General features: G+C 41.3%; 1 protein-coding gene, 39 non-coding genes and 1 pseudogene across 40 annotated transcripts; 40 read left to right on the top strand and 1 right to left on the bottom strand.

Moving 5' to 3' along the window:
• The first annotated feature begins 87 nt into the window (after positions 1 to 87).
• LOC145739585 (5S ribosomal RNA) lies at positions 88 to 206 on the top strand. The gene has a single exon (XR_014181094.1). It is a non-coding gene; the product is annotated as a 5S ribosomal RNA (ribosomal RNA).
• A 197-nt stretch (positions 207 to 403) lies between these two features.
• LOC145739584 (5S ribosomal RNA) lies at positions 404 to 522 on the top strand. The gene has a single exon (XR_014181093.1). It is a non-coding gene; the product is annotated as a 5S ribosomal RNA (ribosomal RNA).
• Positions 523 to 721: 199 nt separating this feature from the next.
• Positions 722 to 840, top strand: LOC145739583 (5S ribosomal RNA). Its single transcript, XR_014181092.1, has one exon. It is a non-coding gene; the product is annotated as a 5S ribosomal RNA (ribosomal RNA).
• Positions 841 to 1,037: 197 nt separating this feature from the next.
• Positions 1,038 to 1,156, top strand: LOC145739581 (5S ribosomal RNA). The gene has a single exon (XR_014181091.1). It is a non-coding gene; the product is annotated as a 5S ribosomal RNA (ribosomal RNA).
• A 197-nt stretch (positions 1,157 to 1,353) lies between these two features.
• LOC145739580 (5S ribosomal RNA) lies at positions 1,354 to 1,472 on the top strand. Its single transcript, XR_014181090.1, has one exon. It is a non-coding gene; the product is annotated as a 5S ribosomal RNA (ribosomal RNA).
• A 197-nt stretch (positions 1,473 to 1,669) lies between these two features.
• Positions 1,670 to 1,788, top strand: LOC145739579 (5S ribosomal RNA). The gene has a single exon (XR_014181089.1). It is a non-coding gene; the product is annotated as a 5S ribosomal RNA (ribosomal RNA).
• A 197-nt stretch (positions 1,789 to 1,985) lies between these two features.
• LOC145739578 (5S ribosomal RNA) lies at positions 1,986 to 2,104 on the top strand. Its single transcript, XR_014181088.1, has one exon. It is a non-coding gene; the product is annotated as a 5S ribosomal RNA (ribosomal RNA).
• A 199-nt stretch (positions 2,105 to 2,303) lies between these two features.
• On the top strand, positions 2,304 to 2,422 carry LOC145739577 (5S ribosomal RNA). Its single transcript, XR_014181087.1, has one exon. It is a non-coding gene; the product is annotated as a 5S ribosomal RNA (ribosomal RNA).
• A 197-nt stretch (positions 2,423 to 2,619) lies between these two features.
• On the top strand, positions 2,620 to 2,738 carry LOC145739576 (5S ribosomal RNA). Its single transcript, XR_014181086.1, has one exon. It is a non-coding gene; the product is annotated as a 5S ribosomal RNA (ribosomal RNA).
• Positions 2,739 to 2,935: 197 nt separating this feature from the next.
• On the top strand, positions 2,936 to 3,054 carry LOC145739575 (5S ribosomal RNA). The gene has a single exon (XR_014181085.1). It is a non-coding gene; the product is annotated as a 5S ribosomal RNA (ribosomal RNA).
• A 197-nt stretch (positions 3,055 to 3,251) lies between these two features.
• Positions 3,252 to 3,370, top strand: LOC145739573 (5S ribosomal RNA). The gene has a single exon (XR_014181083.1). It is a non-coding gene; the product is annotated as a 5S ribosomal RNA (ribosomal RNA).
• A 197-nt stretch (positions 3,371 to 3,567) lies between these two features.
• LOC145739572 (5S ribosomal RNA) lies at positions 3,568 to 3,686 on the top strand. Its single transcript, XR_014181082.1, has one exon. It is a non-coding gene; the product is annotated as a 5S ribosomal RNA (ribosomal RNA).
• Positions 3,687 to 3,883: 197 nt separating this feature from the next.
• Positions 3,884 to 4,002, top strand: LOC145739571 (5S ribosomal RNA). Its single transcript, XR_014181081.1, has one exon. It is a non-coding gene; the product is annotated as a 5S ribosomal RNA (ribosomal RNA).
• A 197-nt stretch (positions 4,003 to 4,199) lies between these two features.
• On the top strand, positions 4,200 to 4,318 carry LOC145739570 (5S ribosomal RNA). The gene has a single exon (XR_014181080.1). It is a non-coding gene; the product is annotated as a 5S ribosomal RNA (ribosomal RNA).
• Positions 4,319 to 4,517: 199 nt separating this feature from the next.
• LOC145739605 (5S ribosomal RNA) lies at positions 4,518 to 4,636 on the top strand (annotated as a pseudogene).
• Positions 4,637 to 5,282: 646 nt separating this feature from the next.
• LOC145739548 (uncharacterized) lies at positions 5,283 to 9,742 on the bottom strand. The gene is made up of 4 exons (XM_081994942.1): positions 9,583 to 9,742; positions 9,388 to 9,528; positions 7,609 to 9,297; positions 5,283 to 7,321 (listed from the first exon to the last, which is right to left on the bottom strand). The coding sequence occupies exons 1-4, from the start codon at positions 9,740 to 9,742 to the stop codon at positions 5,283 to 5,285; spliced, it is 4,029 nt and encodes a 1,342-aa protein (XP_081851068.1).
• A 2,017-nt stretch (positions 9,743 to 11,759) lies between these two features.
• LOC145739569 (5S ribosomal RNA) lies at positions 11,760 to 11,878 on the top strand. The gene has a single exon (XR_014181079.1). It is a non-coding gene; the product is annotated as a 5S ribosomal RNA (ribosomal RNA).
• A 199-nt stretch (positions 11,879 to 12,077) lies between these two features.
• Positions 12,078 to 12,196, top strand: LOC145739653 (5S ribosomal RNA). Its single transcript, XR_014181157.1, has one exon. It is a non-coding gene; the product is annotated as a 5S ribosomal RNA (ribosomal RNA).
• A 197-nt stretch (positions 12,197 to 12,393) lies between these two features.
• On the top strand, positions 12,394 to 12,512 carry LOC145739652 (5S ribosomal RNA). Its single transcript, XR_014181156.1, has one exon. It is a non-coding gene; the product is annotated as a 5S ribosomal RNA (ribosomal RNA).
• A 199-nt stretch (positions 12,513 to 12,711) lies between these two features.
• Positions 12,712 to 12,830, top strand: LOC145739651 (5S ribosomal RNA). Its single transcript, XR_014181155.1, has one exon. It is a non-coding gene; the product is annotated as a 5S ribosomal RNA (ribosomal RNA).
• Positions 12,831 to 13,027: 197 nt separating this feature from the next.
• On the top strand, positions 13,028 to 13,146 carry LOC145739650 (5S ribosomal RNA). The gene has a single exon (XR_014181154.1). It is a non-coding gene; the product is annotated as a 5S ribosomal RNA (ribosomal RNA).
• Positions 13,147 to 13,345: 199 nt separating this feature from the next.
• LOC145739649 (5S ribosomal RNA) lies at positions 13,346 to 13,464 on the top strand. The gene has a single exon (XR_014181153.1). It is a non-coding gene; the product is annotated as a 5S ribosomal RNA (ribosomal RNA).
• Positions 13,465 to 13,661: 197 nt separating this feature from the next.
• LOC145739647 (5S ribosomal RNA) lies at positions 13,662 to 13,780 on the top strand. Its single transcript, XR_014181151.1, has one exon. It is a non-coding gene; the product is annotated as a 5S ribosomal RNA (ribosomal RNA).
• A 198-nt stretch (positions 13,781 to 13,978) lies between these two features.
• On the top strand, positions 13,979 to 14,097 carry LOC145739646 (5S ribosomal RNA). Its single transcript, XR_014181150.1, has one exon. It is a non-coding gene; the product is annotated as a 5S ribosomal RNA (ribosomal RNA).
• A 197-nt stretch (positions 14,098 to 14,294) lies between these two features.
• Positions 14,295 to 14,413, top strand: LOC145739644 (5S ribosomal RNA). The gene has a single exon (XR_014181149.1). It is a non-coding gene; the product is annotated as a 5S ribosomal RNA (ribosomal RNA).
• A 199-nt stretch (positions 14,414 to 14,612) lies between these two features.
• Positions 14,613 to 14,731, top strand: LOC145739643 (5S ribosomal RNA). Its single transcript, XR_014181148.1, has one exon. It is a non-coding gene; the product is annotated as a 5S ribosomal RNA (ribosomal RNA).
• A 197-nt stretch (positions 14,732 to 14,928) lies between these two features.
• On the top strand, positions 14,929 to 15,047 carry LOC145739642 (5S ribosomal RNA). The gene has a single exon (XR_014181147.1). It is a non-coding gene; the product is annotated as a 5S ribosomal RNA (ribosomal RNA).
• Positions 15,048 to 15,246: 199 nt separating this feature from the next.
• LOC145739641 (5S ribosomal RNA) lies at positions 15,247 to 15,365 on the top strand. The gene has a single exon (XR_014181146.1). It is a non-coding gene; the product is annotated as a 5S ribosomal RNA (ribosomal RNA).
• A 197-nt stretch (positions 15,366 to 15,562) lies between these two features.
• Positions 15,563 to 15,681, top strand: LOC145739640 (5S ribosomal RNA). The gene has a single exon (XR_014181145.1). It is a non-coding gene; the product is annotated as a 5S ribosomal RNA (ribosomal RNA).
• Positions 15,682 to 15,878: 197 nt separating this feature from the next.
• Positions 15,879 to 15,997, top strand: LOC145739639 (5S ribosomal RNA). The gene has a single exon (XR_014181144.1). It is a non-coding gene; the product is annotated as a 5S ribosomal RNA (ribosomal RNA).
• Positions 15,998 to 16,194: 197 nt separating this feature from the next.
• On the top strand, positions 16,195 to 16,313 carry LOC145739638 (5S ribosomal RNA). The gene has a single exon (XR_014181143.1). It is a non-coding gene; the product is annotated as a 5S ribosomal RNA (ribosomal RNA).
• Positions 16,314 to 16,510: 197 nt separating this feature from the next.
• Positions 16,511 to 16,629, top strand: LOC145739637 (5S ribosomal RNA). Its single transcript, XR_014181142.1, has one exon. It is a non-coding gene; the product is annotated as a 5S ribosomal RNA (ribosomal RNA).
• A 199-nt stretch (positions 16,630 to 16,828) lies between these two features.
• On the top strand, positions 16,829 to 16,947 carry LOC145739635 (5S ribosomal RNA). The gene has a single exon (XR_014181140.1). It is a non-coding gene; the product is annotated as a 5S ribosomal RNA (ribosomal RNA).
• A 197-nt stretch (positions 16,948 to 17,144) lies between these two features.
• On the top strand, positions 17,145 to 17,263 carry LOC145739634 (5S ribosomal RNA). Its single transcript, XR_014181139.1, has one exon. It is a non-coding gene; the product is annotated as a 5S ribosomal RNA (ribosomal RNA).
• Positions 17,264 to 17,462: 199 nt separating this feature from the next.
• Positions 17,463 to 17,581, top strand: LOC145739633 (5S ribosomal RNA). The gene has a single exon (XR_014181138.1). It is a non-coding gene; the product is annotated as a 5S ribosomal RNA (ribosomal RNA).
• Positions 17,582 to 17,778: 197 nt separating this feature from the next.
• On the top strand, positions 17,779 to 17,897 carry LOC145739632 (5S ribosomal RNA). Its single transcript, XR_014181137.1, has one exon. It is a non-coding gene; the product is annotated as a 5S ribosomal RNA (ribosomal RNA).
• Positions 17,898 to 18,094: 197 nt separating this feature from the next.
• LOC145739631 (5S ribosomal RNA) lies at positions 18,095 to 18,213 on the top strand. Its single transcript, XR_014181136.1, has one exon. It is a non-coding gene; the product is annotated as a 5S ribosomal RNA (ribosomal RNA).
• A 196-nt stretch (positions 18,214 to 18,409) lies between these two features.
• Positions 18,410 to 18,528, top strand: LOC145739630 (5S ribosomal RNA). Its single transcript, XR_014181135.1, has one exon. It is a non-coding gene; the product is annotated as a 5S ribosomal RNA (ribosomal RNA).
• A 198-nt stretch (positions 18,529 to 18,726) lies between these two features.
• Positions 18,727 to 18,845, top strand: LOC145739628 (5S ribosomal RNA). The gene has a single exon (XR_014181134.1). It is a non-coding gene; the product is annotated as a 5S ribosomal RNA (ribosomal RNA).
• A 197-nt stretch (positions 18,846 to 19,042) lies between these two features.
• Positions 19,043 to 19,161, top strand: LOC145739627 (5S ribosomal RNA). The gene has a single exon (XR_014181133.1). It is a non-coding gene; the product is annotated as a 5S ribosomal RNA (ribosomal RNA).
• Positions 19,162 to 19,358: 197 nt separating this feature from the next.
• Positions 19,359 to 19,477, top strand: LOC145739626 (5S ribosomal RNA). The gene has a single exon (XR_014181132.1). It is a non-coding gene; the product is annotated as a 5S ribosomal RNA (ribosomal RNA).
• Positions 19,478 to 19,654: the final 177 nt, after the last annotated feature.

Genomic DNA, 19,654 nt, shown 5'->3' with positions numbered 1-19,654 from the left:
ATTTCAACCATGCAACCAAGAAAATGACATTTGCATTTCTCCTACACTTTTGGTGGTTTTTATTACTCGGTTATTGATTAGTTTACAGGCAACTGCCATACCACGCTGGATATACCGGTTCCCGTCCGATCACCGCAGTCAAGCAGCGTAGGGCGTGGTTAGTACTTGGATGGGTGACCGCCTGGGAACACCACGTGTAGTTGCCTTTTTTTGCACTTGTGGACGAAAATGATATGAAACTTATGCTTTTTTCTTTGAAGTCGGTTATATCATCTTTTTAGGAACTAGCTACAGCTCTGAGATAATTTAGTCATCCATTTCAACCATGCAACCAAGAAAATGACATTTGCATTTCTCCTACACTTTTGGTGGTTTTTACTACTCGGTTATTGATTATTTAGCAGGCAACTGCCATACCACGCTGGATATACCGGTTCCCGTCCGATCACCGCAGTCAAGCAGCGTAGGGCGTGGTTAGTACTTGGATGGGTGACCGCCTGGGAACACCACGTGTAGTTGCCTTTTTTTTGCACTTGAGGACGAAAACGATATGAAACTTATTGTTTTTGTTTTTGAAGTCGGTTATTTGATCTTTTTAGGAACTAGCTACAGCTCTGAGATAATTTAGCCATCCATTTCAACCATGCAACCATGAAAATGACATTTGCATTTCTCCTACACTTTTGGTGGTTTTTATTACTCGGTTATTGATTAGTTTACAGGCAACTGCCATACCACGCTGGATATACCGGTTCCCGTCCGATCACCGCAGTCAAGCAGCGTAGGGCGTGGTTAGTACTTGGATGGGTGACCGCCTGGGAACACCACGTGTAGTTGCCTTTTTTTGCACTTGTGGACGAAAATGATATGAAACTTATGCTTTTTTCTTTGAAGTCGGTTATATCATCTTTTTAGGAACTAGCTACAGCTCTGAGATAATTTAGCCATCCATTTCAACCATGCAACCAAGAAAATGACATTTGCATTTCTCCTACACTTTTGGTGGTTTTTATTACTCGGTTATTGATTAGTTTACAGGCAACTGCCATACCACGCTGGATATACCGGTTCCCGTCCGATCACCGCAGTCAAGCAGCGTAGGGCGTGGTTAGTACTTGGATGGGTGACCGCCTGGGAACACCACGTGTAGTTGCCTTTTTTTGCACTTGTGGACGAAAATGATATGAAACTTATGCTTTTTTCTTTGAAGTCGGTTATATCATCTTTTTAGGAACTAGCTACAGCTCTGAGATAATTTAGTCATCCATTTCAACCATGCAACCAAGAAAATGACATTTGCATTTCTCCTACACTTTTGGTGGTTTTTACTACTCGGTTATTGATTATTTAGCAGGCAACTGCCATACCACGCTGGATATACCGGTTCCCGTCCGATCACCGCAGTCAAGCAGCGTAGGGCGTGGTTAGTACTTGGATGGGTGACCGCCTGGGAACACCACGTGTAGTTGCCTTTTTTTGCACTTGTGGACGAAAATGATATGAAACTTATGCTTTTTTCTTTGAAGTCGGTTATATCATCTTTTTAGGAACTAGCTACAGCTCTGAGATAATTTAGCCATCCATTTCAACCATGCAACCAAGAAAATGACATTTGCATTTCTCCTACACTTTTGGTGGTTTTTATTACTCGGTTATTGATTAGTTTACAGGCAACTGCCATACCACGCTGGATATACCGGTTCCCGTCCGATCACCGCAGTCAAGCAGCGTAGGGCGTGGTTAGTACTTGGATGGGTGACCGCCTGGGAACACCACGTGTAGTTGCCTTTTTTTGCACTTGTGGACGAAAATGATATGAAACTTATGCTTTTTTCTTTGAAGTCGGTTATATCATCTTTTTAGGAACTAGCTACAGCTCTGAGATAATTTAGTCATCCATTTCAACCATGCAACCAAGAAAATGACATTTGCATTTCTCCTACACTTTTGGTGGTTTTTACTACTCGGTTATTGATTATTTAGCAGGCAACTGCCATACCACGCTGGATATACCGGTTCCCGTCCGATCACCGCAGTCAAGCAGCGTAGGGCGTGGTTAGTACTTGGATGGGTGACCGCCTGGGAACACCACGTGTAGTTGCCTTTTTTTTGCACTTGAGGACGAAAACGATATGAAACTTATTGTTTTTGTTTTTGAAGTCGGTTATTTGATCTTTTTAGGAACTAGCTACAGCTCTGAGATAATTTAGCCATCCATTTCAACCATGCAACCATGAAAATGACATTTGCATTTCTCCTACACTTTTGGTGGTTTTTATTACTCGGTTATTGATTAGTTTACAGGCAACTGCCATACCACGCTGGATATACCGGTTCCCGTCCGATCACCGCAGTCAAGCAGCGTAGGGCGTGGTTAGTACTTGGATGGGTGACCGCCTGGGAACACCACGTGTAGTTGCCTTTTTTTGCACTTGTGGACGAAAATGATATGAAACTTATGCTTTTTTCTTTGAAGTCGGTTATATCATCTTTTTAGGAACTAGCTACAGCTCTGAGATAATTTAGCCATCCATTTCAACCATGCAACCAAGAAAATGACATTTGCATTTCTCCTACACTTTTGGTGGTTTTTATTACTCGGTTATTGATTAGTTTACAGGCAACTGCCATACCACGCTGGATATACCGGTTCCCGTCCGATCACCGCAGTCAAGCAGCGTAGGGCGTGGTTAGTACTTGGATGGGTGACCGCCTGGGAACACCACGTGTAGTTGCCTTTTTTTGCACTTGTGGACGAAAATGATATGAAACTTATGCTTTTTTCTTTGAAGTCGGTTATATCATCTTTTTAGGAACTAGCTACAGCTCTGAGATAATTTAGTCATCCATTTCAACCATGCAACCAAGAAAATGACATTTGCATTTCTCCTACACTTTTGGTGGTTTTTACTACTCGGTTATTGATTATTTAGCAGGCAACTGCCATACCACGCTGGATATACCGGTTCCCGTCCGATCACCGCAGTCAAGCAGCGTAGGGCGTGGTTAGTACTTGGATGGGTGACCGCCTGGGAACACCACGTGTAGTTGCCTTTTTTTGCACTTGTGGACGAAAATGATATGAAACTTATGCTTTTTTCTTTGAAGTCGGTTATATCATCTTTTTAGGAACTAGCTACAGCTCTGAGATAATTTAGCCATCCATTTCAACCATGCAACCAAGAAAATGACATTTGCATTTCTCCTACACTTTTGGTGGTTTTTATTACTCGGTTATTGATTAGTTTACAGGCAACTGCCATACCACGCTGGATATACCGGTTCCCGTCCGATCACCGCAGTCAAGCAGCGTAGGGCGTGGTTAGTACTTGGATGGGTGACCGCCTGGGAACACCACGTGTAGTTGCCTTTTTTTGCACTTGTGGACGAAAATGATATGAAACTTATGCTTTTTTCTTTGAAGTCGGTTATTTGATCTTTTTAGGAACTAGCTACAGCTCTGAGATAATTTAGTCATCCATTTCAACCATGCAACCAAGAAAATGACATTTGCATTTCTCCTACACTTTTGGTGGTTTTTACTACTCGGTTATTGATTATTTAGCAGGCAACTGCCATACCACGCTGGATATACCGGTTCCCGTCCGATCACCGCAGTCAAGCAGCGTAGGGCGTGGTTAGTACTTGGATGGGTGACCGCCTGGGAACACCACGTGTAGTTGCCTTTTTTTGCACTTGTGGACGAAAATGATATGAAACTTATGCTTTTTTCTTTGAAGTCGGTTATATCATCTTTTTAGGAACTAGCTACAGCTCTGAGATAATTTAGCCATCCATTTCAACCATGCAACCAAGAAAATGACATTTGCATTTCTCCTACACTTTTGGTGGTTTTTATTACTCGGTTATTGATTAGTTTACAGGCAACTGCCATACCACGCTGGATATACCGGTTCCCGTCCGATCACCGCAGTCAAGCAGCGTAGGGCGTGGTTAGTACTTGGATGGGTGACCGCCTGGGAACACCACGTGTAGTTGCCTTTTTTTGCACTTGTGGACGAAAATGATATGAAACTTATGCTTTTTTCTTTGAAGTCGGTTATATCATCTTTTTAGGAACTAGCTACAGCTCTGAGATAATTTAGTCATCCATTTCAACCATGCAACCAAGAAAATGACATTTGCATTTCTCCTACACTTTTGGTGGTTTTTACTACTCGGTTATTGATTATTTAGCAGGCAACTGCCATACCACGCTGGATATACCGGTTCCCGTCCGATCACCGCAGTCAAGCAGCGTAGGGCGTGGTTAGTACTTGGATGGGTGACCGCCTGGGAACACCACGTGTAGTTGCCTTTTTTTTGCACTTGAGGACGAAAACGATATGAAACTTATTGTTTTTGTTTTTGAAGTCGGTTATTTGATCTTTTTAGGAACTAGCTACAGCTCTGAGATAATTTAGCCATCCATTTCAACCATGCAACCATGAAAATGACATTTGCATTTCTCCTACACTTTTGGTGGTTTTTATTACTCGGTTATTGATTAGTTTACAGGCAACTGCCATACCACGCTGGATATACCGGTTCCCGTCCGATCACCGCAGTCGAGCAGCGTAGGGCGTGGTTAGTACTTGGATGGGTGACCGCCTGGGAACACCACAGGCATTTACGAATATTCTACCGGTAGATACCTATTTAACCTAGAGCGTTCGAAAATTGTTTTTGGTAACTACTATTGCCGTTCTGAAATTTTACCCATATACCGAATATATGCACCCGGTTTATGATTTATGGATCGAGAAGTTCCGTCGGTAAATTAAGAAAAAAGTGACTTTTGACAGGTTTTCCGTTAAAATTTAAAATCTGTCGCAAATAGACTTTTGCGTTTAACATACGATTTTAAGTGGACTGTATTTAAATTAAACGATGCACATTAATAGGACTCACCTGCTCTTGTCGTTGTCACAAAATTATCGGTACCGAAGCCAGACTATTTGAAGCGGCTGTACGACGCGTACTGCCGGATTTTGTCCGCATAAATGTGCATTAACGCGAGGAATTTGTACATAAAAAATTATACTAAAAAAAACATGAAATCCCCGAATTAGTTCATTCGATCAACAACAGGGAATTAAAAAAAACTGTATGAGTTTCCAACATTCCGCCCACCATAAAACCTATGGCTGTGGTTTTATCCCAAAAAAAAACATATAAATGAAATTAGGCAAAAAGGAGAAAAGGAAAAAAAAAAAAGAAAGAAAAATAAACTAGATTACTAAATCAAGAAAAGGCAATAAAAGAAAGGTTATGTTTGCAAGTCATTGTCCTGGTAAAGGACAAAGCTTGACGACTGGACGCTGCAATAAACCGCCTTGTACCTTTAAGGTAACGACGCGAACAGTACCGTCAGCACCTGGATGCACCTTGATCACCCGTCCTAATACCCATTGTTTAGGAGGCGTGCGCTCGTCTTTGATAAGAACCAACGTGTTTGGCTTAATGTTAGGCAGACGGGTTAGCCATTTAGAGCGCTGTTGCAAAGTATGCAAGTAATCTTGGTTCCAACGCTTCCAAAAATCAACATGCATCTTCTGCAGAAGCTGCCATCTATCCAAACGATTCAAAGGAATGTGTGTTACGTCTGGCTCGGGGAACCCCGTGAGTGGTTCCATTGTCAAGAAGTGACCAGGAGTAAGTGGAGACAAGTCATTTGGGTCATCACTAATAGGTGAAAGGGGACGTGAATTTAAAAGACACTCAATCTGGGTTAGCAGAGTGTAGAATTCTTCGTAGGTAAGAATTTGTTCGCCAGTAACACGGTACAAATGACTTTTCACAGACTTAACTCCGGCTTCGCTGAGGCCGTTGAAATGAGGAGCACCTGGAGGGTTGAAATGCCACTTAATTGACAATTCCTTACAAGCCATTTGAGAAAAGGCAAGAAGCTGATTATACGCTCCTTTAAAGTTTGTTCCCTGGTCTGAATGAATTTCGGACACTCGACCTCTTCGCGCCATAAAACGGCGAAAGGCCGCTAGAAAGGTATCCGATGACAAATCGGAGGATAATTCCAAATGAATTGCCTTTGTATTGCAACATACAAAAAGACAAATATAGGCTTTAGTAGGTTTTCCTCCCCGATACCTTCCCATAGTAATGGAAAACGGTCCCGCATAGTCAAGACACACTTGAGAGAATGCTTTAACTTGGGTTAGTCTAAATGAAGGAAGATCGGCCATGAATGGCGCGTAAGAGCGAGGTTTCATGCGAAAGCATTTGATACATCTAGACAGGCAGCGATAAATTGCGGAACGGGGAGATAATATCCAGAAATTCTGAATGATTAAATTGTGCAAAGTCTTCATTCCTGGATGAAAATTATCATTATGACTCTGTTCGATAATCAGTTCACATAATCTGTGATTTTTCGGTAATAAAACAGGAAATTTAGCATCTATAGATAACGAGGAGTTTCTAAGCCTGCCGCCCACCCTAAGGAGACCCACTTCGTCTATAAAAGGGGCCAACTTTCTAAAAGGTTTAGGTAAAGGGCTGTTATTACGACAGTTTTGTAGAATATTCGAAAAACTTTCTTCCTGGGCGTGTAATAGGAGCAGAACCATGGACCTTTGCATAGCATCCTTTGGAATAGTTTCCTGAAAGGAAGAAATCTGTCTTCTGGTGCGAGAAATAAACGTTAAAACGCAAGCAAGGACTCGTTGAACTTTTCGCAATGAGGAAAACTTAAACAGAAGATCTGTTAAAATAGAAGAATCAGCCTTGGTTACGTGAAGAGACAACTGTTTCTCCTCAGAAGATGTTTCAGGGGTACCATCCGACACTACTGAGCGCTGAGTTGGCCACATATGACAAGGGTGAGTAAGAAATTCGGGACCCTTCCACCACAATTTATGCTCGAAAAGTTCTAGAGGAGTGAGACCTCTGGATGCGCAATCGGCTGGGTTCAGGTCTGTAGGAACGTATTTCCATGAAGAAGAAGGAATCAACTCTTGAATACGGGCCACTCGATTAGCCACAAATGTTTTCCATCTGTGTGGCGAACTAAGAATCCAAGCAAGAGTGACTTGTGAATCAGACCAAGCATATACTGCATCAATGGTGAGCAGCTTTTCATAAGAGGATATAACAAACGTTAGTAAGTCGGCTAATAAATAAGCGGCACATAGTTCGAGTCGAGGTAATGAAACTATTTTGAGTGGCGATACACGAGATTTGCCCGCTACCAAGGAGCATTCTGTTTGTCCGTTACTGGAAATTGACCTGAAATACACAGCACAACCGTAGCCGCAAGAACTCGCATCGCAAAATCCATGGACTTCCACACGCGTAGTTGATCCTAGGCACGACATAAGACGAGGAATGCGAATTTTAGAAATTTCAGACAATTCAGAGGTTATTTTTCCCAAGTTTTTACAATTTCATGAGATGGTATTTCATCCCAATCAGATTTGGACAACCATAAAAGTTGCAAAATGCGCTTAGCAAGGAAAATCATTGGAGACAAAAACCCAACAGGATCAAATATTCTAGCAATTTGAGACAATATGTTCCGTTTTGTACAGGGTACGTTGATTGGAGTATAACAATATGAAAATATGTCATTTTGTGGATGCCATTGGAGACCTAAAACCTTTACAAAATTAGGACCATCACTATCAAAAGTCAATGGCATCTGTGGATCAATAGCTTTTACCGCAGATAATAATTCGGAGCAGTTGCTGGCCCATTTTCTCAATTCAAAACCTCCCTTTTCAAGCAAAGAGATCAGCTCTTGTTGTAATTTAAGAATGTCTTTCACTGATTCAGCACCAGCAACGCAGTCATCTACGTAGACCGATTCGTCTAAAACCTTGGCCGCTAGAGGATGATTATTTCGCTCAAAAGCGGCTAATTCTTTCAGGGTTCTTAAGGCTAAATAAGGCGCAGAAGATACTCCAAAAGTGACCCGATTTAAATGGTATTCCTTGATACTCTCATCGGTCGAAAAACGCCAAAGAAAACGTTGATATTTTCTATATTCTGGCTTGATCAGTATTTGGCAGTACATCTGTTTAATGTCGCAAACAAATACGTATGGGTATATTCGAAATCTTAACAAAATAGAGGACAAGTTTTGATGCAGTTTAGGTCCAGCAAACAGTGTATCATTCAAGCTTAAACCCGCGGTACCCTTTGCGCTAGCGTCGAAGACAACACGGAGTTTAGTAGAGACGCTGTCTGGTTTAAGCACACAATGATGTGGCAAATAAAATGCGGTTTTAGACTGATAATCTGAAGTAGAAACCTCGGAAATATATTCCTTTTCAATGTACTCTTTTATAAAATGTACGTATTTTAAATGAAGTTCAGGGTTTTTATGTAATCTAGACTCTAGATATGTAAATCGCCGAAGGGCTTGTGAGTATGTATCACCAAAGTTCGGGTCTTGATGTTTAAATGGAAGTGGAACTATGAATCTACCTGAAGCATCACGAGTCAACAAGGAAGTGTAGATACTTTCACAACGCTGTTCATCAGGAGACAACAACTTCCTAGAAGTTGGCACTTCTTCCAGTTCCCAGAATTTTTTAAGTGCTAGTTCCATATGAGGATTCAAAGAAACATGACAGCTAACGAGAGAAGAATTTGATGGTACATTTCCAGCTGGACCCTGTAAAATCCAACCAAAGATTGTTCTAAGTGCAACAGGTTGACCTGCGTGACCAAAGATTTGACCAGATCGTAGTATATAAGGTACTAATTCTGCACCCAACAGAATATCTATGGAACTAGGGATTTGAAATTGAGGATCAGCTAGAGGTAAGTCTTGAATGTGCTGCCAATTGGTGGTATCAATTACCATTTTCGGTTGGTCTGAGCAGACTTTGGGTAAAAGAATGGCTTCAAATTCAAACCCTGGCTCAGATTTGCCAAAAGGCTTAATAATACAATGGGCTTTACCATAAGTCGGATTAGAAATTTGGTTATTGATGCCTTCAAGAGGAGTAGAGCACGGGTAACGCTTTAAGCCTAAACGATTGGCACAGCGTTCCGAAATGAAGTTGGCCATGCTAGCCGTATCAAGTAAAATTCGCTCCTTTTGATAATTCCCGAAAGCATCAAGAATTTCAACGATAGCGGTAGATAGTAAAATTGATCTTTGGTGCCCAAATGGCGAGGTGCACGAGAGTGCTGAAGCCGTTGAGGCAGTTTGAGAGTTTTGTACTCCATCAGAGTTTTGAGCTGCATCTGCAAGGTTATTTGAGGCTTGTGGGCCGTGAAAAAATGATGATTGAGAAGTTCCAGAATTTTGATTGTAAATTCTTGGAGAACCTAAATGAAGCAATGTGTGATGTTGTAAGTTACACATTTTACACCGCACTGTAGAAAGACAGTTACGTACGGTATGACGTGAACGCATACAGTTGACACACAAATTGTGACTCTTAACCAAAGCCAGTCGTTCGTGAGGTGATTTAGCTAAAAATAAAGAACATCGATACAAAGCATGAGACGCTGTACATAAGGGGCACTTTCGATCGACTGCATTTTGTTGGCCCTTATCTAAAACATTATTATTAAATAAAACATCGGTTCTATGAGTGTCTTTGAACTGACATTTGCTTCGGGGATTTTGATTAGCAACCTCAGATTTACCTTTAGAAGCAGGCGTCATAAACTCCACCGACTTTAAAGCCTTGCATTGATTATTCAAAAAAGTTGACAGCATAGCATATGTGGGAAACTCTACAGTACTATGTTCAATTTCAAAATCCATTCTGGTTTTTGTATCGAGTTTTTGTAAAAGTATATTGAAGATTATGAAATCCCACGAATTTGTATCAAAATTCAAACCTCTCAAAGAAGCAAGATTTTCAGAAAAGGTGTCAATTAACCGGCGACTTTAGCCGTAGGCTTGAAGATGGGTTGTGTCAAATAAATTTCATTGAAATATGCAGTGGCTAAAACACGCTTATTTTGGAAACGAGTCTTCAAGGCATCATATGCTATCTGATAATTTGGGGCAGTTAACGGAATGGACTTGATTAAGTTGAGAGCATCAGCTTTAAGTGATGTCGTTAAATAATGAAACTTTTCTATGTCTGATAGAGTTGGGTTAGTATGAATAACACTGTTAAATAAGTCGTAGAATGCAGGCCATTGCTTCAAATTTCCATCGAAAACAGGTATGTTGATTTTTGGAAGTTTTGGAGTTAAAGTTGAAGTAAACTGCGTTGACGTTTCCTGCTGAGCAGTCTCAGACAATGTAAGTTCAAATTTTTTCCCTTTAACGTCATAAACATATTTATCTGCTAGACTTCGAATTTTATCTTCTAACTGAAATTCCGCGTCAGTTGAAATCAAAGAAACAATGGAGTTATGATACTCTCTAAACTCATCATGAATAGAGTCGACAAATTCCAATCGTGCAAACAAGTTTTGCTTATAAAACTGATCATCGGTATTATTCACCGCATAATTATAAATTTCTGACAATCTTTGTAATGACACTTTACGTCGCAGTCTAAGTTTATTCAGTTCGACAATGATATCTGCATCCGTCATTTTAGCTTATTGTTATTACTATACAAATTTAAATCAGATTTATATTTTAAATTGGTTTAAGAAATTGTCGACCCAAACTGAAAGTATACTACAAACTTGGTTTTTATCGCACGCAGATAAGCTAAAAATAGCCCAAACCCCAAATGCCTAAAATGCCCGAATGTACGGGTGATCAAGTGTACAGCAAAAAAGTGTTCAAGTTGTTTTAAAGTAAAATAATAACGACGTACAAATCACAAAATGCAGATGAGTTGCTCAAAAATGTTTGTTGTGTGACGATTTTGCCAAGCAATTAGTAATTCTGAAGAGAAATGAGCTAATTGTTGGATATAAGTAATGTAATACTAATTAGATATTTCTGAAGAGAAATGAACTAATTCGAGAAAATATCCGGCTCGAAGTGGCCAAAATGTCGCAAATAGACTTTTGTGTTTAACATACGATTTTAAGTGGACTGTATTTAAATTAAACGATGCACATTAATAGGACTCACCTGCTCTTGTCGTTGTCACAAAATTATCGGTACCGAAGCCAGACTATTTGAAGCGGCTGTACGACGCGTACTGCCGGATTTTGTCCGCATAAATGTGCATTAACGCGAGGAATTTGTACATAAAAAATTATACTAAAAAAAACATGAAATCCCCGAATTAGTTCATTCGATCAACAACAGGGAATTAAAAAAAACTGTATGAGTTTCCAACAAAATCATAACCTCAAAAATTAGTTTATGGTTGACGGTTTGTCGGTTTGTTCCACTAGCTAGCTTATGAGATTGACCTGTTAAATTAAAATGGATACTGGAATATGTTCTGTTTGCGAGATGGAGGGAGAGTATGCCGATATTATAAAACATTTCAACAATGAAAATCTGGATGCCAGATGTCAAAGACATATCAGGAATAGGAATACCAATCGCGTTCTAAAATTAATTCAACCGTAATGAACCAGATCTTTAAAAGTTACACCGATTGTGGTAAACGGTGGAATTAGCAGGTATAATTTTCGTAAATGCCTCACGTGTAGTTGCCTTTTTTTGCACTTGTGGACGAAAATGATATGAAACTTATGCTTTTTTCTTTGAAGTCGGTTATATCATCTTTTTAGGAACTAGCTACAGCTCTGAGATAATTTAGCCATCCATTTCAACCATGCAACCAAGAAAATGACATTTGCATTTCTCCTACACTTTTGGTGGTTTTTATTACTCGGTTATTGATTAGTTTACAGGCAACTGCCATACCACGCTGGATATACCGGTTCCCGTCCGATCACCGCAGTCAAGCAGCGTAGGGCGTGGTTAGTACTTGGATGGGTGACCGCCTGGGAACACCACGTGTAGTTGCCTTTTTTTTGCACTTGAGGACGAAAACGATATGAAACTTATTGTTTTTGTTTTTGAAGTCGGTTATTTGATCTTTTTAGGAACTAGCTACAGCTCTGAGATAATTTAGCCATCCATTTCAACCATGCAACCATGATAATGACATTTGCATTTCTCCTACACTTTTGGTGGTTTTTATTACTCGGTTATTGATTAGTTTACAGGCAACTGCCATACCACGCTGGATATACCGGTTCCCGTCCGATCACCGCAGTCAAGCAGCGTAGGGCGTGGTTAGTACTTGGATGGGTGACCGCCTGGGAACACCACGTGTAGTTGCCTTTTTTTGCACTTGTGGACGAAAATGATATGAAACTTATGCTTTTTTCTTTGAAGTCGGTTATATCATCTTTTTAGGAACTAGCTACAGGTCTGAGATAATTTAGCCATCCATTTCAACCATGCAACCATGAAAATGACATTTGCATTTCTCCTACACTTTTGGTGGTTTTTACTACTCGGTTATTGATTAGTTAGCAGGCAACTGCCATACCACGCTGGATATACCGGTTCCCGTCCGATCACCGCAGTCAAGCAGCGTAGGGCGTGGTTAGTACTTGGATGGGTGACCGCCTGGGAACACCACGTGTAGTTGCCTTTTTTTTGCACTTGAGGACGAAAACGATATGAAACTTATTGTTTTTGTTTTTGAAGTCGGTTATTTGATCTTTTTAGGAACTAGCTACAGCTCTGAGATAATTTAGCCATCCATTTCAACCATGCAACCATGATAATGACATTTGCATTTCTCCTACACTTTTGGTGGTTTTTATTACTCGGTTATTGATTAGTTTACAGGCAACTGCCATACCACGCTGGATATACCGGTTCCCGTCCGATCACCGCAGTCAAGCAGCGTAGGGCGTGGTTAGTACTTGGATGGGTGACCGCCTGGGAACACCACGTGTAGTTGCCTTTTTTTGCACTTGTGGACGAAAATGATATGAAACTTATGCTTTTTTCTTTGAAGTCGGTTATATCATCTTTTTAGGAACTAGCTACAGCTCTGAGATAATTTAGCCATCCATTTCAACCATGCAACCATGAAAATGACATTTGCATTTCTCCTACACTTTTGGTGGTTTTTACTACTCGGTTATTGATTAGTTAGCAGGCAACTGCCATACCACGCTGGATATACCGGTTCCCGTCCGATCACCGCAGTCAAGCAGCGTAGGGCGTGGTTAGTACTTGGATGGGTGACCGCCTGGGAACACCACGTGTAGTTGCCTTTTTTTTGCACTTGAGGACGAAAACGATATGAAACTTATTGTTTTTGTTTTTGAAGTCGGTTATTTGATCTTTTTAGGAACTAGCTACAGCTCTGAGATAATTTAGCCATCCATTTCAACCATGCAACCATGATAATGACATTTGCATTTCTCCTACACTTTTGGTGGTTTTTATTACTCGGTTATTGATTAGTTTACAGGCAACTGCCATACCACGCTGGATATACCGGTTCCCGTCCGATCACCGCAGTCAAGCAGCGTAGGGCGTGGTTAGTACTTGGATGGGTGACCGCCTGGGAACACCACGTGTAGTTGCCTTTTTTTGCACTTGTGGACGAAAATGATATGAAACTTATGCTTTTTTCTTTGAAGTCGGTTATATCATCTTTTTAGGAACTAGCTACAGCTCTGAGATAATTTAGCCATCCATTTCAACCATGCAACCAAGAAAATGACATTTGCATTTCTCCTACACTTTTGGTGGTTTTTATTACTCGGTTATTGATTAGTTTACAGGCAACTGCCATACCACGCTGGATATACCGGTTCCCGTCCGATCACCGCAGTCAAGCAGCGTAGGGCGTGGTTAGTACTTGGATGGGTGACCGCCTGGGAACACCACGTGTAGTTGCCTTTTTTTGCACTTGAGGACGAAAACGATATGAAACTTATTGTTTTTGTTTTTGAAGTCGGTTATTTGATCTTTTTAGGAACTAGCTACAGCTCTGAGATAATTTAGCCATCCATTTCAACCATGCAACCATGATAATGACATTTGCATTTCTCCTACACTTTTGGTGGTTTTTATTACTCGGTTATTGATTAGTTTACAGGCAACTGCCATACCACGCTGGATATACCGGTTCCCGTCCGATCACCGCAGTCAAGCAGCGTAGGGCGTGGTTAGTACTTGGATGGGTGACCGCCTGGGAACACCACGTGTAGTTGCCTTTTTTTGCACTTGTGGACGAAAATGATATGAAACTTATGCTTTTTTCTTTGAAGTCGGTTATATCATCTTTTTAGGAACTAGCTACAGCTCTGAGATAATTTAGCCATCCATTTCAACCATGCAACCATGAAAATGACATTTGCATTTCTCCTACACTTTTGGTGGTTTTTACTACTCGGTTATTGATTAGTTAGCAGGCAACTGCCATACCACGCTGGATATACCGGTTCCCGTCCGATCACCGCAGTCAAGCAGCGTAGGGCGTGGTTAGTACTTGGATGGGTGACCGCCTGGGAACACCACGTGTAGTTGCCTTTTTTTTGCACTTGAGGACGAAAACGATATGAAACTTATTGTTTTTGTTTTTGAAGTCGGTTATTTGATCTTTTTAGGAACTAGCTACAGCTCTGAGATAATTTAGCCATCCATTTCAACCATGCAACCATGATAATGACATTTGCATTTCTCCTACACTTTTGGTGGTTTTTATTACTCGGTTATTGATTAGTTTACAGGCAACTGCCATACCACGCTGGATATACCGGTTCCCGTCCGATCACCGCAGTCAAGCAGCGTAGGGCGTGGTTAGTACTTGGATGGGTGACCGCCTGGGAACACCACGTGTAGTTGCCTTTTTTTGCACTTGTGGACGAAAATGATATGAAACTTATGCTTTTTTCTTTGAAGTCGGTTATATCATCTTTTTAGGAACTAGCTACAGCTCTGAGATAATTTAGCCATCCATTTCAACCATGCAACCATGAAAATGACATTTGCATTTCTCCTACACTTTTGGTGGTTTTTACTACTCGGTTATTGATTAGTTAGCAGGCAACTGCCATACCACGCTGGATATACCGGTTCCCGTCCGATCACCGCAGTCAAGCAGCGTAGGGCGTGGTTAGTACTTGGATGGGTGACCGCCTGGGAACACCACGTGTAGTTGCCTTTTTTTTGCACTTGAGGACGAAAACGATATGAAACTTATTGTTTTTGTTTTTGAAGTCGGTTATTTGATCTTTTTAGGAACTAGCTACAGCTCTGAGATAATTTAGCCATCCATTTCAACCATGCAACCATGATAATGACATTTGCATTTCTCCTACACTTTTGGTGGTTTTTATTACTCGGTTATTGATTAGTTTACAGGCAACTGCCATACCACGCTGGATATACCGGTTCCCGTCCGATCACCGCAGTCAAGCAGCGTAGGGCGTGGTTAGTACTTGGATGGGTGACCGCCTGGGAACACCACGTGTAGTTGCCTTTTTTTGCACTTGTGGACGAAAATGATATGAAACTTATGCTTTTTTCTTTGAAGTCGGTTATATCATCTTTTTAGGAACTAGCTACAGCTCTGAGATAATTTAGCCATCCATTTCAACCATGCAACCAAGAAAATGACATTTGCATTTCTCCTACACTTTTGGTGGTTTTTATTACTCGGTTATTGATTAGTTTACAGGCAACTGCCATACCACGCTGGATATACCGGTTCCCGTCCGATCACCGCAGTCAAGCAGCGTAGGGCGTGGTTAGTACTTGGATGGGTGACCGCCTGGGAACACCACGTGTAGTTGCCTTTTTTTGCACTTGTGGACGAAAATGATATGAAACTTATGCTTTTTTCTTTGAAGTCGGTTATATCATCTTTTTAGGAACTAGCTACAGCTCTGAGATAATTTAGCCATCCATTTCAACCATGCAACCAAGAAAATGACATTTGCATTTCTCCTACACTTTTGGTGGTTTTTATTACTCGGTTATTGATTAGTTTACAGGCAACTGCCATACCACGCTGGATATACCGGTTCCCGTCCGATCACCGCAGTCAAGCAGCGTAGGGCGTGGTTAGTACTTGGATGGGTGACCGCCTGGGAACACCACGTGTAGTTGCCTTTTTTTGCACTTGTGGACGAAAATGATATGAAACTTATGCTTTTTTCTTTGAAGTCGGTTATATCATCTTTTTAGGAACTAGCTACAGCTCTGAGATAATTTAGCCTTCCATTTCAACCATGCAACCAAGAAAATGACATTTGTATTTCTCCTACACTTTTGGTGGTTTTTATTACTCGGTTATTGATTAGTTTACAGGCAACTGCCATACCACGCTGGATATACCGGTTCCCGTCCGATCACCGCAGTCAAGCAGCGTAGGGCGTGGTTAGTACTTGGATGGGTGACCGCCTGGGAACACCACGTGTAGTTGCCTTTTTTTGCACTTGTGGACGAAAATGATATGAAACTTATGCTTTTTTCTTTGAAGTCGGTTATATCATCTTTTTAGGAACTAGCTACAGCTCTGAGATAATTTAGTCATCCATTTCAACCATGCAACCAAGAAAATGACATTTGCATTTCTCCTACACTTTTGGTGGTTTTTACTACTCGGTTATTGATTATTTAGCAGGCAACTGCCATACCACGCTGGATATACCGGTTCCCGTCCGATCACCGCAGTCAAGCAGCGTAGGGCGTGGTTAGTACTTGGATGGGTGACCGCCTGGGAACACCACGTGTAGTTGCCTTTTTTTTGCACTTGAGGACGAAAACGATATGAAACTTATTGTTTTTGTTTTTGAAGTCGGTTATTTGATCTTTTTAGGAACTAGCTACAGCTCTGAGATAATTTAGCCATCCATTTCAACCATGCAACCATGAAAATGACATTTGCATTTCTCCTACACTTTTGGTGGTTTTTATTACTCGGTTATTGATTAGTTAACAGGCAACTGCCATACCACGCTGGATATACCGGTTCCCGTCCGATCACCGCAGTCAAGCAGCGTAGGGCGTGGTTAGTACTTGGATGGGTGACCGCCTGGGAACACCACGTGTAGTTGCCTTTTTTTGCACTTGTGGACGAAAATGATATGAAACTTATGCTTTTTTCTTTGAAGTCGGTTATATCATCTTTTTAGGAACTAGCTACAGCTCTGAGATAATTTAGCCATCCATTTCAACCATGCAACCATGAAAATGACATTTGCATTTCTCCTACACTTTTGGTGGTTTTTACTACTCGGTTATTGATTAGTTAGCAGGCAACTGCCATACCACGCTGGATATACCGGTTCCCGTCCGATCACCGCAGTCAAGCAGCGTAGGGCGTGGTTAGTACTTGGATGGGTGACCGCCTGGGAACACCACGTGTAGTTGCCTTTTTTTTGCACTTGAGGACGAAAACGATATGAAACTTATTGTTTTTGTTTTTGAAGTCGGTTATTTGATCTTTTTAGGAACTAGCTACAGCTCTGAGATAATTTAGCCATCCATTTCAACCATGCAACCATGATAATGACATTTGCATTTCTCCTACACTTTTGGTGGTTTTTATTACTCGGTTATTGATTAGTTTACAGGCAACTGCCATACCACGCTGGATATACCGGTTCCCGTCCGATCACCGCAGTCAAGCAGCGTAGGGCGTGGTTAGTACTTGGATGGGTGACCGCCTGGGAACACCACGTGTAGTTGCCTTTTTTTGCACTTGTGGACGAAAATGATATGAAACTTATGCTTTTTTCTTTGAAGTCGGTTATATCATCTTTTTAGGAACTAGCTACAGCTCTGAGATAATTTAGCCATCCATTTCAACCATGCAACCAAGAAAATGACATTTGCATTTCTCCTACACTTTTGGTGGTTTTTATTACTCGGTTATTGATTAGTTTACAGGCAACTGCCATACCACGCTGGATATACCGGTTCCCGTCCGATCACCGCAGTCAAGCAGCGTAGGGCGTGGTTAGTACTTGGATGGGTGACCGCCTGGGAACACCACGTGTAGTTGCCTTTTTTTGCACTTGTGGACGAAAATGATATGAAACTTATGCTTTTTTCTTTGAAGTCGGTTATATCATCTTTTTAGGAACTAGCTACAGCTCTGAGATAATTTAGCCATCCATTTCAACCATGCAACCAAGAAAATGACATTTGCATTTCTCCTACACTTTTGGTGGTTTTTATTACTCGGTTATTGATTAGTTTACAGGCAACTGCCATACCACGCTGGATATACCGGTTCCCGTCCGATCACCGCAGTCAAGCAGCGTAGGGCGTGGTTAGTACTTGGATGGGTGACCGCCTGGGAACACCACGTGTAGTTGCCTTTTTTGCACTTGTGGACGAAAATGATATGAAACTTATGCTTTTTTCTTTGAAGTCGGTTATATCATCTTTTTAGGAACTAGCTACAGCTCTGAGATAATTTAGCCTTCCATTTCAACCATGCAACCAAGAAAATGACATTTGTATTTCTCCTACACTTTTGGTGGTTTTTATTACTCGGTTATTGATTAGTTTACAGGCAACTGCCATACCACGCTGGATATACCGGTTCCCGTCCGATCACCGCAGTCAAGCAGCGTAGGGCGTGGTTAGTACTTGGATGGGTGACCGCCTGGGAACACCACGTGTAGTTGCCTTTTTTTTGCACTTGTGGACGAAAATGATATGAAACTTATGCTTTTTTCTTTGAAGTCGGTTATATCATCTTTTTAGGAACTAGCTACAGCTCTGAGATAATTTAGCCTTCCATTTCAACCATGCAACCAAGAAAATGACATTTGTATTTCTCCTACACTTTTGGTGGTTTTTATTACTCGGTTATTGATTAGTTTACAGGCAACTGCCATACCACGCTGGATATACCGGTTCCCGTCCGATCACCGCAGTCAAGCAGCGTAGGGCGTGGTTAGTACTTGGATGGGTGACCGCCTGGGAACACCACGTGTAGTTGCCTTTTTTTGCACTTGTGGACGAAAATGATATGAAACTTATGCTTTTTTCTTTGAAGTCGGTTATATCATCTTTTTAGGAACTAGCTACAGCTCTGAGATAATTTAGTCATCCATTTCAACCATGCAACCAAGAAAATGACATTTGCATTTCTCCTACACTTTTGGTGGTTTTTACTACTCGGTTATTGATTATTTAGCAGGCAACTGCCATACCACGCTGGATATACCGGTTCCCGTCCGATCACCGCAGTCAAGCAGCGTAGGGCGTGGTTAGTACTTGGATGGGTGACCGCCTGGGAACACCACGTGTAGTTGCCTTTTTTTGCACTTGTGGACGAAAATGATATGAAACTTATGCTTTTTTCTTTGAAGTCGGTTATATCATCTTTTTAGGAACTAGCTACAGCTCTGAGATAATTTAGCCTTCCATTTCAACCATGCAACCAAGAAAATGACATTTGTATTTCTCCTACACTTTTGGTGGTTTTTATTACTCGGTTATTGATTAGTTTACAGGCAACTGCCATACCACGCTGGATATACCGGTTCCCGTCCGATCACCGCAGTCAAGCAGCGTAGGGCGTGGTTAGTACTTGGATGGGTGACCGCCTGGGAACACCACGTGTAGTTGCCTTTTTTTGCACTTGTGGACGAAAATGATATGAAACTTATGCTTTTTTCTTTGAAGTCGGTTATATCATCTTTTTAGGAACTAGCTACAGCTCTGAGATAATTTAGCCATCCATTTCAACCATGCAACCATGAAAATGACATTTGCATTTCTCCTACACTTTTGGTGGTTTTTACTACT

The sequence above is a fragment of the Ips typographus genome, unplaced genomic scaffold (assembly GCF_016097725.1).
Source record: "Ips typographus isolate SLU unplaced genomic scaffold, UJ_Ityp_2.0 IpsContig33, whole genome shotgun sequence".
NCBI classification, from domain to species: Eukaryota; Metazoa; Arthropoda; class Insecta; order Coleoptera; family Curculionidae; genus Ips; species Ips typographus.
Note: the sequence above shows the minus strand (reverse complement) of the source record. Positions and strands in the feature narration are given on the sequence as shown.

Bases quoted from the DNA above. Each gene is read 5' to 3' on its own strand.
- LOC145739548 (XM_081994942.1), bottom strand. From the start codon at position 9,742: ATGGATTTTGAAATTGAACATAGTACTGTAGAGTTTCCCACATATGCT. The intron at 9,298-9,387 runs GTATGCGTTCAC...TGCTTCATTTAG, and splicing joins TCACAATTTGTGTGTCAACT to GTTCTCCAAGAATTTACAAT. The intron at 7,322-7,608 runs GTCTCCAATGGC...TGTCGTGCCTAG, and splicing joins TAATTTTGTAAAGGTTTTAG to GATCAACTACGCGTGTGGAA.